At 43.0% G+C, this 17,442-nt stretch overlaps 1 protein-coding gene across 1 annotated transcript in view; it reads left to right on the forward strand.

The window, feature by feature from the left end:
• The window catches only part of MTMR8 (myotubularin related protein 8), a 61,282-nt gene that overhangs the window by 25,995 nt on the left and 17,845 nt on the right, over positions 1-17,442 (forward strand). Inside the window, exons 6-7 of the mRNA XM_068247532.1 lie at positions 4,357-4,491; positions 16,119-16,251. Of these exons, the coding sequence (XP_068103633.1) occupies positions 4,357-4,491; positions 16,119-16,251 (268 nt within the window). The remainder of the gene's footprint in view (positions 1-4,356; positions 4,492-16,118; positions 16,252-17,442) is intronic.

The following is a 17,442-nucleotide window of genomic DNA, read 5'->3' on the forward strand; positions in this document are numbered from 1 at the left end:
TGCGACACGGGACAGGTAATGTATAAATGCACACATTACGTACACATTTATAGATTGCGGGAGCAGTGCCAGGGTTTTGTTGCACGTCCAGACATTGCTCGACATTACATCTGACCAACCATGATGGCCCTCTCCGTGAGAGGCAGAGCTATGAGCCGCAGCTCTGCCTCTCAGCACGTCTGTCAGCCCGGATCGCTGCCTCTCCCCCGCCCCTCTCAGTCTTCCTTCACTGAGAGGGGGGGGGAGAGGCGGAGATCCGCCGTTGATAGATGGGCATGGAGGCAGAGCTCAAAGCTCTGCCTCCAACAGCAGCAAAATCCATGACCAAGAAAGTCGTGGATGTTGCGGGGGAGAGGGAGAGGGGATAGGGGGGTTTTAGATAGATTTCAGCGGCGGTTTAGGTAGGGCAAAGAGGTTAAACACATTTTTTAATTAAAAACATGATTTTTAGGAGACTTCAGTGTCTCTTTAAGGACACTTTTTAATACATGCAACTTTTAACACCTATTCAAAATCTAACTGATAAGAATATTTAACTGCAATCAATATAATGTGAGAGATGGAACAAGTGTACTGGTTAAGGGCTCTGCCTTTGACATGGGAGACCAGGGTTCAAATCCTGGCTAGGTCAAGTATCTATTCAGTAAGGAGTTCAAGGCAAGACTCCCTAACACTGCAGGGTGGCCTCTTGAGCGCGTCCCAGTGGCTGCAGCTCTTGAGCGCTTTGAGTCCGACAGGAGAAAAACGCTATACAAATGTTCAGATTAGTATTATTATTAATCTGATAACATGGAATGAAATTGTGATGTTTGAAAATACAGTAGAATCACTGTTATCCAGAACTCAACTAACCAGCAGTCTCAACCAATCGGCACAAATCGCCAGCAGTACTCACTGTGGTGAGCTTGCAGAGAAATAAAAAAAAAAGGGACACCGAGAGCCCAATATAGTGCAGTAAGTACAGGAAATGTTGAAATATGTAGAGTAAGTAATACCCACAAACCAGGGTCACCTCAAAGGCAACCGCTGTAAATGCAGGTGGGGAGATTAGACCTGTTGAAAAGATTATTGTAGGAGTTGTACACCTACTTCAAATATACAGCAGATAAACGCCACCTAATTAATTATAAATCTGGGTGCTGTGTCAGAAAGACATCAATCTATTGAAACATATGGACACGCACACCATGTCAATTATGTATGCAAATAAGTTTGTATTCAAAAAGATACACATAAAAAGTGACAAAGTACATACATCTCACAAGTAGTATACATAATACACAATGGTCTACAATAAATACATCAGAGATAAGGTAGTGACAGTATACAAATATACATAGTGCTCCTGGACACCAATCATAAAGAGATTAATGAAAAAAATCAGTGCCTATCAAGGCCTGTAAGTCCCAGTACAAGTAGGTGCAAGTAATGGTGTGAACCAGGGCACAGTCCTTAAAAGAGAGTAATGTCCCTTTAAAAGTTCAAAAAGCTGATCAGCAGTTTCAAGATAATGCAACAAAGCAGAGTGAGAGGAGGTGCTGCAACCCCCTTAAAATTTAACCCAGACATCTGCGTTTCGGAATTAAATCCTTTCTCAATGGGTATGGTAATATTGTGCACAGACAACTCCAATCTGGAGCACAGATCAATTACTTATTTAGTAAAACCTCACAGCTGTGGGGGAAGGCCGGACCAAACTCTTCCGAACATCATATGCACTAATGGACCGCCACTCACTTACTATATAATTCTTTATTATATCAAAGGTGATTATACACAACAATAATTTCCCTCAGACCCCCACCCCTTAAAACTCCCATCCCACGCTGGGCTAACAGGAGCGCTCCTGGTCACACCATACACATCCAACCTTCATTCATCAACCATAGAATTTTCCAATCCCTACTGGCTAAACAAATGGAGGTGATTGCATGACAACAGTTCCGCCAAGGCACGTCCGCCTATCTGTATTCACTCCGGAATATACAATGTAATGATTCCTCATGCAGCACTTTGTCACAGTTCAGAGTATGTCTTCAGCAACTGCGCCCAACCTCTGCAAATCACATATCTTTCAACGCTTCCTTATGGAGTTAATCATAGGCTTCCCTCGACACACCATACCATCATGAGCCCTCTGGCTCTCCACACGGCTGTATGGCCTCTAGTGTTTCCCTCAGCATAAAGGTATTACCTTCTCGCTGCCTCAGTTGATGGTCGTCAGGGCTTCTGACTGCGGCGTCCCGCAGTATACAGGTACCTGTGTGTGTATGATGTTTAGCCGGCTTGTACCCTGTCATGCATCCCCTTCGTGCAGACGCCTGGAGCAGCCCTCCATCACCAGCGTATTGGCCACGCCCACATACACGTTACGCCCACCAACGTGAGCTTCGTCAGTGTGATGACGCTGTGACTGGGTCATAACGGGAACACCCTCTTCTATTTAAAACAAAACTGTCTTCCTTCCACGCCTTCCTCTGAGTCATTTCTGATTCTGCGCTCTATATCCTTAATGTGACTTTGCTCCACAGATCCATCTTCTGATGTTATAGATAGTACTATCCAGGAACGTGGCTACATGTCATAGAAACAATGGAGTCTCAAAGTTCGTGCTGTATAAAGTGTAATAATCTGGCGCCACTTTGTTGTTTTTATTTTCTTCATGGTGATTATAAATGTTTTAGTTGTTAAATATGTAATTCATTTTTATACTCATATCTATCCCTTTTCCCCGTTTTCTGTCCCATTTGCCACCATTAGCCTCCAAGCGACCTGCACTCCTGCAGGCAGCTTCATGCATTTTCATCTGCATCTTCCATAGGGATCTTCTCATCACGCCTATTCCAGGGATACATACAACCAATCTGCACAACATCCATGACACCTATTTCCTAGTTCTTAATTCAAGCATCCTCAGCACCAATATTGATACATTTCGCAGCATCCCTGCAATCCAGATTAGTTCTTAGCAATAGTCACACCTAATCAAATCCCACCTATTCATAGACGTGCCTTGGCGGAACTGTTGTCATGCAATCACCTCCATTTGTTTAGCCAGTAGGGACTGGAAAATTCTATGGTTGATGAATGAAGGTTGGATGTGTATGGTGTGACCAGGAGCGCTCCTGTTAGCCCAGCGTGGGATGGGAGTTTTAAGGGGTGGGGGTCTGAGGGAAATTATTGTTGTGTAAAATCACCTTTGATATAATAAAAAATTATATGGTAATATTGTGGCAAGCAGGCAACCGGAGCAAGAAGTGCGGCAGAGAGGCAGCGAGATTAGACCTGCCCCCACTTAGGAATAAGAAGTATCTCTCGCCGTAGATAAGGGGGGAGAAAGTCAACATCTTTTTGTGGGCTCTGCTGTGCTTAAAGAGACTCTGTAACAACATTTTCAGCCTCATTTCTTCTATCCTATAAGTTCCTATACCTGTTCTAATGTGGTCTGTCTTACTGCAGCCTTTCCTAGTTGCACAGTGGCTGTATTATCTCTGTTATATAATCTAATCTTCTTTCCTGATGGCTTTGTCAGACTCAGGCAGGAATGTGCTGCTCTGCTTGTGATAGGATAGAAGCTATACACACCCTCTCCACGCCCCTTGCAGGCTCTGTGTGAGTCACAGACTGCGCTCCTCTCAGCCTATCACAAGCTTGTTCTTTGTTTGTGAACACTGCCTAAAACTGGCAATTACAAGCCAGGATTGCAGCAGGGAGTGGCAGAAACAGCACAGAGGGGCCCAGGAGAACATAATGAATAGAATGGTATGCTTTTTATTGTAAGAATTTTAGAGTACAGATTATCTTTAAAGACTGGGTTCCACAGCTCACCCAAGGTCAATATACTTTCAATTACTGTATTTTTACACTGAATACAGAGATCATGGTGTGTGTATACTGTATATAGAGTGTGGTATAGTACTGCATTAGCTAGGCCTATTTTTAACATTGAGTTTCCAGCAACCAGGAAGCCCACTTATCCAGCAGCAGCTGATCTCTGTCGTGCCGAATAACTGAGACTACTGTATTCAGAATATTGTTTTAGATTCTTTTGCAATTGTTTTTAAAATAGTTTCAGAAGATTTGATTCAAATATGTATGTGTGTAGCCAGTGTTATAATCTAATGGACTGCCATGGGTAACAACAACTATTTTCCTTAAAGCACTTTTCATGCTTGAGGCTCAGAGTAGATGGAATATACACACAAATGTAAGCAAAAGAATGCACCTGTTTGTGGCAAGACATGATGCATGTAAAAGATATGTACAGTTTATTTAGCACATTGCCGTGGCAACTTTTCTTTAACATCTTAACCCCCATTTATTTTCTGTTTTATTTTGCATTTCTCCCCTTTCTAGGCTGCCATTTGCAGATGTAGCCAGCCTCTGTCAGGCTTCAGTACCCGTTGTGTAGAAGATGAGAAAATGCTGGATGTAATCAGCAAAGCCAATCCAGGCAGTACCTTTATGTATGTCGTAGACACAAGACCTAAGGTAATGTTTGACACAGTGCATTAGTAAATTGTTTGCGATTGCTTTTGCTTGACATTGTTTATAATGCCGTTTTACCTTATCTACAGAGCTGTACTACAACCGATTTAACTAACCAGGAAAAAAAAGTGACATATAGAGGCTGCCATATTTTTTCTTTCATTAAAAAAAATGTTCTCGACTGTCATGCTACATAGTTACATATGGTAGTTATTTGGGTTGAAAAAAGACAACGTACAACACCAGCCTGCTCCCTCACATATCCCTGTTGATCATGCTGATCATTTGGCTTCAGTAGAATCCAAGTCACATACTTAACAGGGTTGCGCTCGGTGAAGTCAGAATAAAAATGTCCTGGAGTTCCACATTGACATGGTCCTTGCTGTGGATCGATACATAAGGTGACCACACATTTAGATTGCTTCCCAGTGTGGCAAACGCCTCAATCCCTCTCTGATCTTCATCTGATCAGAGAGGCGTAGACCCCTCCTCCCATACACTGCACACAGATTTTCAGTAGGTTTCACAATAAAATCTCTCAAACTGCTGCATTGTACAGTTCAATATAGTGCAATTCGTTGAGCTACTGCCAGTCATCTGCTGCGTCTGATTTATTGAAATTTACCATCCGATTTTGTTTTTTATTTTCTGCAAATCAAAATTACCATTGATGCGGCTCATTGCACCTAAAATAAGCTGCAGATTCGATCAGAGTGGTTGAGTCCATGCGTGTATAGTCAGCTATAGGCTGTAAATACTGCATGTATAGGTTACTATTTTCACCACTCATTTCTCCTGCCTTCAGAAAGCTAATTCTCAGGATTACATCTTTGGATATTTAAAACCTAAATGTTAACATATTAGTGACACTCTTGCTATGCGATTTTTCCTGCACTGCTATGCTTCGTATAGGAGGCGTAAGTAAAGGAGGATACAGTAATGAAACAAATTAGGATAAAGGACAGACTTAAAGGAATACTATCGATTCACATATTTTTTTTAATTGACACAGGAATTGTTTGGGAAGTGCTGCTAAGTAGAGATGTGGCGAACGGTTTCTGAATCGTTCGCCGGCGAACATCTCTAAATCCATGGGCCTCTTACTACTTCCGGGTCGCAATGACCCGGAGTAGTACGCCTGCGCTGCCCGGCGGAGCGCGTCCTAGATCGCGCTCCTGTTGCCGGGCACTCTCTGCGCATGTGCGTGACGTCATGAGTAACGTCACGCTCATGCGCAGAGAGTGCCCGGCAACAGGAGCGCGATCTAGGACGCGCTCCGCCGGGCAGCGCAGGCGTACTACTGCGGGTCATTGCGACCCGGAAGTACTAAGAGGCCCAGAGAGGTTCGCCAGGCGAACTGTTCGGCCCATCACTACTGCTAAGTACTGGTGTATACATTTTAGTAGCAACTTCTTTGTTTACTGTTAGCAAAATACATTCAAAGTTTACTGACGCCAAAACTGACGGCTGACTTGAGCCATGAGGAGAGGGGAAATTCCCCTCACACTTGATCAGTTAACTCTATGTGTAGCTCTGTGTGTGACAGAGAAGAGAGCTCCCAACAGCTGCAGCTCCTGTGTCCTGTGTTTCTGACTGACGTGTCTGAAGAGAGCAGAGGAAATGTGACTAATTGTCACAGTTTTTTCATACTGTTTTTGCTTTCAGAGTTTGATATGTTTGATATTTGCTTTCTGTAGTCTGATATGCAACTCTGGCTGTGCATTGAAGCAGACACCCCTTCTGCAATTGATTTGTCCCAATATAGCTAAATCCTACCCTCAATAAATTACAGCTTTTGCCTCTGATATTTAACATGAAAAGTAGGAAAATGTTTACACAGCTACTTAGACATTATTTGCACACTGTCATTTTAGAACACTTGGGTATAGATAGCATTCCTTTAAGTTAATAAAACAGGGTTATTACTGTATAAAGAAGTGTAAAAGTAGATATATGCATTGTGCAAGGCCAGAATGTATTTTCTGGTTGCTGGAGACTTTTGGTTAATGGAGTTCTGGATAATGGGAGGTTTAATGTACATGACATACATTCAGTGGGAGGCATTCTTTGTATCACTGGTTATTAGGAATAATCAGTGAGATACTTATAATTCTGAGCTTTTGCACGTTTTATGATCATTTCATGCAAAGTTACACAGCTCGGTAAAGGACCAAGCGGCTGATGCATTTGGTTGGTTCATTTTCAGGCTGGGTGGAATTATTAGTATCTTTTTGTCCATCACTACCGGCAATGGACGTACATTTTACTTGTTGCTGAATTATTGTGTGCAACCATGTAGATTTGAGCATCATCTTTTTATGGAGTATACCCCTGATTAAAGGGATCTATATAATTTTTTTATTACCTGCCTGCCTGGACCTGTTGAGTCTAAGCATCACTTAAAGAGAATCTGTATTGTTAAAATCGCACAAAAGTAAACATACCAGTGCGTTAGGGGACATCTCCTATTCCCCTCTGTCACAATTTCGCCGCTCCCCGCCGCATTAAAAGTGGTTTTAAAAAGTTTGTTTATAAACAAACAAAATGGCCACCAAAACAGGAAGTAGGTTGATGTACAGTATGTCCACACATAGAAAATACATCCATACACAAGCAGGCTGTATACAGCATTCCTTTTGAATCTCAAGAGATCATTTGTGTGTTTCTTTCCCCCCTGAGGGGGGAGTGCATAGCAGAACCACAACACTGAATAACTTGGCAGCCTTCCAGACACAGGCTGACAAGTCTGACAAGGGAAAGATACATTGATTTATTACAGAGATGGTGATAGTAGAAAGTGCTGCAGTAAGCCAGAACACATTAGAATAGCTTTTGGAACTTGTAGGATGATAAAAAACAGGATGCAATTTTTGTTACGGAGTCTCTTTAAATAGAACCTTCACAGCAAGTGGAGGTGCCTAAAAGGTCTTAAAGAGACTCTAAAGCCTCCTTAAAATCATGTTTTTATTTTAAAAACCTCTTAAAGGCAACCTAAACTGAGAAGGATGTGGGTTTTTCCTTTTAAAATAATACCAGTTGCCTGACTCTCCTGCTGATCCTGTGTCTCTAATACTTTTAGCCACAGCCCCTCAACAAGCATGCAGATAAGGTGCTCTGACTGAAGTCAGACTGGAATAGCTGCATGCTTGTTTCAGGTGTGTGATTCAGCCACTACTGATCAGCAGAACTGCCAGGCAACTGGTATTGTTTAAAAAACAAAACAGAGCAGGTATTAGGATGCATAATTGCGCTGCACAAGTGCTGCCGCCCGACTGACAGAAGCCTATGACAGTCAATCGCCAGGATTGGCCAGCTGGGGGAGGGAGGGGTTTTAAAAAATATATATATAAACAAAGGAAGAGTAAGACATATTAAAAAAGAAAGTAATATAAATATTTATAAAAAAAGATAAACACGCGGGGGGGGGGGGGGGGGGGCGATTAGACCTCACCATCAGAGAGCTCTGTTGGTGGGGAGAAAAGGGGGGGGGGGAATCACTTGTGTGCTGTGTTGTGCAGCCCTGCAGCTTGGATTTAAAGTTGCAGTGGCCAATTTTGAAAAAAATTGCCTGGTCTTTAGGGGGGTTTACCACTGTGGTCCTCAAGTGGTTAAGCGGTGGCAACATCTTTAGTTCTGCCAGGTGATCTCTGTGCATAGAATTCTCAGGAACATTTCATAGAGGAGAATATGGCTTGCTTGGCCGTTGGAAACAGCCGTTATTTCCCACAATGCAACGAGGTTACACAGTAAACTGTCAGGACTATCATGTTCCTGACATTACACTGTGGGAGGGGTTTCACCACAATATCAGCCACACAGACACCCACTGAGGATCTATCCAAGAATAGGAAAAGATTTCACATGGGAAAGGGTGTATCAGCTACTGATTAGGATGAAGTTGAATCCTGGGTTCCTCCTTAAAGGGTGTCTGGACAAAGAATATATAAAAGCTGGCCATACCTGGGGCTTTTTCAGTTCTCCCATAATCTGTATGGCTTTCAGCTTAGCCGTCCTCTTCTCTGTCTTAGTGCCCCCCCCCCCAACCCCTACAACCATCCATCTAAGGTCCAACTGAGCCCAGTCAGAGCAAGGGCACACATGCTCTGTACTCTCTGCATGTCTCCTTTGATTGCGCTTCTGACCAGCTGTGCATGGCAGCTGTAGCTGGGAATTGGGCATTTGGATACCTTTGTAGCCTCACATGTCCAGGATGCTCCTGGCCAAGGCTCCAGCACACAGCCTGTTGGGGAGCGTGCATGAATAGGCGCGCAAGTGCACTGAGCATGCCTCCTTCACGCAAGAACAAGGTGTAGTGGTGGACAAAGCACGAAGATGGAGGGGAGGCTGGCGAAGCTGAAGGACTGCGGAAATATTGGGGGCAGTGAAGAACTCGCAGGTTTGGCCACCTCATACATTTAATTTTAATTCAGGGGTGCTTTAAGATCATTCTTATCAATTTCTTTAAATGCTTGCAAACACCGCGCTGATATCAGATCTCGGGTGAATTCAATTTGGCGGTGCGCTGCTTAAAAAACAAAGTCCCCTTTCACAATCTAAAACTGCTGCGCACTAATGTTCCCATGAAAGAACTCCTCTTATGTACATCAAAAGTTCAGTTCCAGTTTTCTATCAAATGTACAATCTTGCTCCTGCAGTCAGCTACCACTGTTTCCGCTTTGGTACGACACCACCACCACCACACCCCAAGCAGTGGGCACTCACCGCATCATAATGACCCTCTATTAGATGGGTCTCCAGCGCCTATAGGGTCATATGGCCGCCCCCTGCCTTCTCGAGCAACTCTTGTTCACCACTTCAACCTTTCTCATGGGATCATCACACCTCAAAAGATAATATTCGCAACAACCATAGCGTAAAACCATAAAAGCGATTTATTATTAAAAGAAATTTGCACTCACAAGCATGGAGGTTTTCATAGCCACAAGCTTTACTAGTTTCGTCGCTACGTGCGACTCATCAGAAGCATGTGCGGCCATTACTCTTTCCTTCTAATATACCCTTTACTTTTTCTTCTTCCGTTTACTCTCCCCTCCCCGGATGTGACCTCCTTTCCCTCGTTATCATACGGGTCTTCCAATCTCGGGTGTAGAAGCGTAACTGCCATCCGTCATATGACGCTACCTGGCACACGCCTCTTTTCCTTCCCGATTGGTTACAGCGAATATGGTGTTGCCATGGGCACGCGTACGCGTCCATACTGACGCCTACTTCCAATCCCCGCTGTAGAACGCGCATGCGACCCGTCCGACGCCCACCGCATCACTAGCTTGGGCTCGCGCACGCACCCATATCTAGTCCTCGCCTAGAGCCCAAGCTAGCGATGCGGTGGGAGTCGGGTGGGACGCATGCGCGTTCTACAGCGGGGATTGGAAGTAGGCGTCAGTATGGACGCGTACGCGTGCCCATGGCAACACCATATTCGCTGTAACCAATCGGGAAGGAAAAGAGGCGTGTGCCAGGTAGCATGTTGGCCGATGGTGTAATGGTTAAGGGCTCTGCCTCTGACACAGGAGACCAGGGTTCGAATCTCGGCTCTGCCTGTTCAGTAAGCCAGCACTAATTCAGTAGGAGACCTTTGGCAAGTCTCCCTTACACTGCTACTGCCAATAGAGCGCGCCCTAGTGGCTGCTGCTCTGCTCTGGCGCTTTGAGTCCGCAAGGAGAAAAGCGCAATATAAATGTTATTTGCCTTGTCTTGTCTTGTCATGTATGATCAAGTATGATGACGAGGGAGAGGAGGTCACATCCGGGGAGGGGAGGGAAGAGTAAACGGAAGAAGAAAAGGTAAAGGGTATATTAGAAGGAAAGAGTAATGGCCGCACATGCTTCTGATGAGTCGCACGAAGCGACGAAACTAGTAAAGCTTGTGGCCAAGGAGGGACGTGGAGACAGGGGGACGCCGGGAGGAGCTGACCATACCAGCGCAACATAGCCCACCCAGCAGCCATCGATTGGGGTAGAGCCCACAAAAACTCTGTGCCCTATGAAAACCTCCATGCTTGTGAGTGCAAATTTCTCTTAATAATAAATAGCGTTTATGGTTTTACGCTATGGTTGTTCCGAATATTATCTTTTGAGGTGTGATGATCCCATGAGAAAGGTTGAAGTGATGAACAAGAGTTGCTTGAGAAGGCAAGGGGCGGCCATATGACCCTATAGGCGCTGGAGACCCATCTAATAGAGGGTCATTATGATGCGGTGAGTGCCCACTGCTTGGGGTGTGGTGGTGGTGTCGTACCAAAGCGGAAACAGTGGTAGCTGACTGCAGGATCAAGATTGTACATTTGATGGAAAACTGGAACTGAACTTGTGATGTACATAAGAGGAGTTCTTTCATGGGAACATTAGTGCGCAGCAGTTTTAGATGATCAATTTCTTTATCATTTTAAAGATTGCATTGTGCATGGCAGCATTTAAAATAGAAATTCACTTTGAGGTAATTGTTTAGAAATAGAAAATAAAACAATGTAAGATTGACTCCTTACTTCTAATCCACCAAAATCGGTGTTTCTAAGACATGGCAGTTCTCCAAAGGAGGTGCAAACAGAGGTGCCTGGCTCTTCTACTGACCACATATGCTATTGCTCTGTTGTTATTGCCTGATGAAGTGGGATCAAACCTGCGAAACGCGTTGCATATTTGGAGTTCATAAATAAAATATATTGACTGTCTTTACTACAGTCGTTGTGTGTCTACTTGGAGGAGGTAAGACCACCACTACCTCCTCTATTTACCAAGAATTTGGTTTTTAAGCTCATTTAGCTTCCTTTTATCCTCTTGGCGCCTCTGTTCTCCTGCATAATATTGAGTCCACCCTGGGTGGAGGGTTGAACCCCCTTTTCTCATCTACAGAGAGTGACTTCTTATTCCTGAGTGGGGTCAGGAAAATCTCCCCACCTGACTTTACAGTGGTTGCCTAATGGTAACCCTGGTTTGTGAGTATTAATATTTACTCTATCTAGTAACCATTTACCAGTACACATTACACTATTGGGGCTCTTGGTGTTCCTTGTTTTTATCTCCAAAGGAACATGGAGTCAGATGTTTGACAGCTTCTTGACCCACCGGGCTGATTTCTGACTCCTACGTTGGTGTGTGATGCACTGTGAGCCAGTGTAAATGCAGGCAGAACAGGGGTCTCGCTGGGACTCGAGGACACGAATTGTTAGTAAAGTAGCCCTATAGATTGATTTTTTAACTATGAAAATGTAAAGCATCTTCTTTGTTGGGTAGGCAAATTTGCCACCATCAGAGATAGCAGCTGCTATCTGTTAAGAAGCTGCTTCAAGGCAGCTGGAGGCTTTGATCTGTGCTGTGTTAAATATAACTGAGCAGCTCTCACAGCTATCTAGCTTGGAAGCTGCTGTTGCTTAGCTGTTCACCAGAGGTCTGAGCTGCCGCAACGGAGCATGACTGCATTGCAGGATTTCTGGGCCTTTTTACTGAAAAGTGCTCCTTTATTATAGCAAATTATTATTTAACGCTGACTGCAGTTCTTATCCAGCTCTAATATTTGTAAAATGTGTCTCAGATGTATTTATGCAAAAGGAGGGGGAAAACTTGTTTTCATTGTAGACTAAAATATTAACATACCAAATGGTAACATAGTAGGATTGCTCTCTGCTGTTGCCTGACGTCTGTTCTTGCCTACACACATCTGCTGTAGTCTATACTTGTGAGGTAATATTGGATTTTTAGAGGCCCATAGCTCTACAAATTTGCATGTTTGTGTAATAAATATTTCTTGCTTTATCTGTCACTTTTATCCTGAAACTCTAAAGCATAGCTGTGATAGGTTAACTGTTCACATGCACTTTACTACAGATTTGGGGATATCTTAGCTGGCCTGGCTACAAGCATAGTTTGAGACTCTTTCTTATATGGGGTGTACATACAAGTCATGTTACTGCTTAAAACTGAACCCAGATCCTTAGTGCTGATGCACTGGATTGTAGTATGCTGCCTACTTGAGAAAAACAGTAGCCGCGATAAAATATAACAGCAATGCTGGCCATACACTGGTCGATTAAAGTATGATCGATCTACCAATTAATACATTGTCTCGATAAAAATATAAAAGAATTGATCAAGCGTTAATCGATTATTGTTCCATTTTTCCTTTTATTGATTGGTTACGATTTTCAACCAAGTATGTCAGAATCGCTTCATACAACAGGTGTGTGCGCTGCCACAATGATCGATTAAAGGTCAATTGAACTCATAATTGAAAACTCTCGATTTTTGTTCCATTGATTTAAAATAACCTGTTCTACTCAATCAAATAAATATAAAATTTTGGTTCAATATCGATTAATTGGAATCGTTCGGACATAAAGTAGAGTGCTCGATTGTCATTCAATTAATGGGTTGTAATAATTGATCTACCAGTTTATGGCCACCTTTAAGGTGCCCATACACACAGATTTTCCCATTCGATTCCCTGGAGATTCAATCACTTTGTTAGAATTGGATGGGAATTGATTCCTTTCAGAGTTCGATTCAATTGATTTAGAACAGGACTCGATTGAAACTATTGATCGGACAGGACAAAAAATCGAGGTCGATTGGGGGAGGGGCAGAAGCGATGGACAATTGATAGGCTAGATCGTTGCATTGAATTGAACAGTGCAATGCGGCGGTTTCATCAGTGTTCAATAGATTCCCTGCTGGAACCTATTTAAAAAAACATGCTGTGTGTGGTAGTAACCCATTCCTTCTGAATCGATTCCTTTGTGAAAGGAATCAAATAATTGGAACATTAGTAGGAAATCTATAAGTGTATGGCTAGCTGAAAAGCAATGACTGGTACTGTAATTTTAGATGAGAACTACACAAAATGTCATTGGATTGGCTATCAAGCAAGAATACCATGTGTAAATGTCTACACTTCAGAAATGTTGTCTACTGCTGAATTTGTAAAGTGTTCAGGAACAGTTTTATAAGCATTAATGGAACATTGTTTAATATGAATTATGCATAAGAAAGTTAAAAGGTTAGAAAACAAATTTACGTGCTGGTCTGCTACTCATAAAACTCCTTCACAAATCAATTGGGCTTATAGGTCCTAAAACATTTTTTTTCTCATTTAACTCATATTGACATTCTCCCCAGAGGTGTCTTGGATCATGCACCTGTAATGATTAAAGCTACGGTGGATTTACAAGCTTGAGATAGACTTTAGAGGGGGTCAAGATAGTGGATTAAAGGGGCACTACAGCGAAAAACTGTAAAATTTAAAATCTGTGCAAACATATACAAATAAGTACATTTTTTCCCGAGTAAAATGAGCCATAAATTACCTTTCTCCTATGTTGCTGTCACGTACAGTAGGCAGTAGAAATCTGAAAGAAGTGACAGGTTTTGGACTTGTCCATCTCTTCATAGGGGATTCTCAGCATGGCCTTTATTCTTTATAAAGATATACCTGAAAAATGATTTAAACAATGATGTTGGCCAGCCTCCCTGCTCGCTACACAGTTTTTTTTTTTTGGCAGTTGGACAGAGCAACTGCCATTCACTAAGTGCTTTTGAAAATAAATATATCCCTGAGAACCCCCTATAAACCCCCTATAAAGAGATGGACCAGTCCAAAACCTGTCACTTCTGTCAGATTTCTACAACCTACTGTAAGTGACAGCAACGTAGGAGAAAAGCAATTTATGGCTCATTTTACTCTGGAAAAAATGTACTTCTTATTTGTATATGTGTGTACATATTTAAAATTTTACAGTTTTTTCGCTGTAGTGCCACTTTTAAAGAAGATTCGTCAATCAGTCACTAAATATTTTGAATGCAATCTGAGATTAATGTCTCTTTATGTTGTCTGGGATCTTGTTAAAGTGCTGACAACGGGGGAATATATGTGCCAATTTAAATCGTTAATAGAGAAAAGAAAGGTACATGAAAAGTAGGATTCATCAGGTGAAATCCCCCCCCCCCCCCCCCCTGTCTTCCTGTATCCAAGATGGAAGTGGTCTTTATTGTCCTGCTTATACGTAATAAATCCCCAAGTAAATGCTCATTCTACCTATCCTAATTATTAAATGTGACTGCTAACATTATTGCAAACATGTTACTTAAGCAACTTAAAATGGCCATCACCACCACTACCCATAGCAGTTGTTGTATCATGTTAGCCAACAACTAAAGCAGGAAGTGTTGATTCTGGATCATACCATTTATTGGCTAACTTTAAAACATTCTAAGAGTTTAGTAACAATACCTTCTTCAGACTCTATATTCATGTATACTAAATAAAATGTTAATAAGCAGAACTTGTATACATTTGGAATATTTGCATGCGCTATACCAGTGGTCCTCAAACTAAGGCCCACAGGCCGAATGTGGGATATTCTTTATCCACTAATCATTTGCTTTGGGGATAAATCAAGTGGCGAGAAAGACTTCTAACTCGCCGATGGTGCAGAGGTTTGGCATGAGCAATATCGCAGAAAAAGTATATTATGCTGATAACCTTTAGGTATCTCTGAAACTGAATACCAGTTTGGTAGGTTTCCTGGTCTTTCTGTGAACTAGGACAAGCTTACATTGATGACATTAGATCCAGGGACACTTGGATGGACTGTGCTGATACCAGTGCAGTGGAGATATATATATTGTGTCATACCTATATTTTTATGTTTTTCGTCAGTCTCCGATTTGGCTGCCCCCGGAAGACTTTTCGGTATATTGAACTCTATGATGGAGACGTGGTCTTACCTTTCTACACTTGTATTAGGGTACTACATTCATATGTATTGGGACCGTTTAGTAGTTTGGGTCTGCCGGCAAGAGGTGATTGAGAAGTTGAGCAAATTTACTATTTTTCAACTTACACCATCACCCAAACTTTTATTCGGGGGCCTCAAAGACATGTCAATGTTACTGTCAATGTGCTCAAAGAGCGACCGTCTTGAAATGGTTTGCACCCCCTGCCCTTACTTTCCTTTTGCATAGATTAAATTAAAGCATTAAATAATGCCTTGCTTCTGTATAACCTGACATGCTTAAAGGAACCCTGAGCAGTACCCCGGGTTTGCATTTAAGCATACCCACGTCTAATTAGTTATACCCCCTCACTAGTCACACTGCCCTGCGTTAACCTCGGTGCCTGCCAGACCTTGAAATTCAAAATGCATTACAGCAGCGACTCTGTGAAAAGTGACCCCCGGAACAGCGTCATATGACACGCAGCAGAGGGGAGGGGAACAGAGGAGGAAGAAGCCAGGAAACCTGCGCATGTGCAGAGAGGACCTGCAGGCTTCCTGTTCTGGGGGTCACAGCGCGACTTATGACAGAGTAGCTGATGTAATGCATTTTGAATCTCAAGAACTATAAGGCCCCGAGGTTAACACGTGGGAGGGTGAGTGAGGGGGCACAACTAATTAGACATGGGTTTCCTAAATGCATACCCAGGGGTACTGCTCAGTGTACCTTTAACCTGTTCCGGACTGACACAGTTGAAATCAACATCCTGCTGGTGGTTGTACAGATATAATATCCAGTTACATTTTATTGACTAATATAGTCAATAAATATTAATTGCTATCAATCTCTGCCATAAACAGAAGTATCCGCTTTAATTTCTCATCCTCTTTGTGTTCCTAACAGCTGAACGCAATGGCAAACAGGGCTGCAGGGAAGGGCTATGAAAATGAGGACAACTACCCCAACATCCACTTCCAGTTTATTGGGATTGAGAATATCCATGTAATGAGAGGAAGCCAGCAAAAGCTCCTAGAAGGTATGGTATGTTACTGCTTTATTAAAGGGAAGGTTCAGGGAGGGGAGTAAAAAAATAAAAATCAATTTCCACTTGCCTGGGGCTTTCTCCAGCCTGTGGCAGGCAGGAGGTGCCCTCGCCGCCGCTCTGCAGGCTCCCGGTGGTCTCCGGTGGCCGACCCGACCTGGCCAGGCCGGCTGCCACGTCGGGCTCTTCTGCGCTCCAAGGCCTGGCACTTCTGCGTCCCACGCGGGCGCGCTGACGTCATCGGACGTCCGCCGGGCTGTACTGCTCACCTCCCTGAACCTTCCCTTTAAAGCGAATCCTGCCCACAGCCTGAGGTTATGTCCATTAAGTTTTATTGCTGTCATTTGGTCATATAAATTTCAGTGGAAATAATGTCTGCTTTAAAAAATGCTGTCTTCAGGTATTGACCTGCACTTGTCTTAGAAGCGGCACAATTATAGAGTACCTGTAGCAGGCCAAAAAAAGAAAGTTACATACTGTCCTAAGAAGAGGGAAGGCTATGGATCCCAAAGAGCCTTCCCAGTCTTCTCTGCATTCCCTCGTTCCATTGCTAGGGCCCGTTGCAGCGATCCCACTTTAATATCTAAGAAGCCTTTGGATCTCCTCGGGAAGGCTTTAGAAGGACTCTGGTCTTTGAGTACTTCCAAAGGTGTGCAGCTCCATACTGCACATATGCAGTACAAAGCCGCTCATCCTTGAAAGTACTTAAATACCCAAGTACTTCCCATTCCTGCTCCTCACTGATTGGCTGAGGGCCATTCAGTGTAACACGACGCTGAGAAGGGAAATACATCTCTCCCCTCTGCAGAAGCTACTGAAATACAATCTATGCTGTGCTCACATGTGTTTACAAAGCAAGCTAGATATGACAGTGCAGTTTCTAGTACAGGAGGAGAATAAAAAGAGTAAGGGAGGAAATTACATCAGGATTGGCTTCAGTCAGAGGTGGTAAAGATGGAAAATGCCTGTAACTGGTTTCTCTTTATTTACTATACACATTTCACAGTAATAAAAACATGGACAGTACAATGCATATGTTATGAAGTAGAACAAGTATTTATCTACTTACATATGTGGTGTTTTTCCTGGGATAGTATGGCTGTCCCTGCTGCTTTAAGTTATGTAAGCTGCAAAAAAAAAATCTCTGCACAGAAGTTTAGAGGTTTAAATGGAAAACAAAAAAAC

Source organism: Hyperolius riggenbachi, chromosome 8 (genome assembly GCF_040937935.1).
Source record: "Hyperolius riggenbachi isolate aHypRig1 chromosome 8, aHypRig1.pri, whole genome shotgun sequence".
NCBI classification, from domain to species: domain Eukaryota; kingdom Metazoa; phylum Chordata; class Amphibia; order Anura; family Hyperoliidae; genus Hyperolius; species Hyperolius riggenbachi.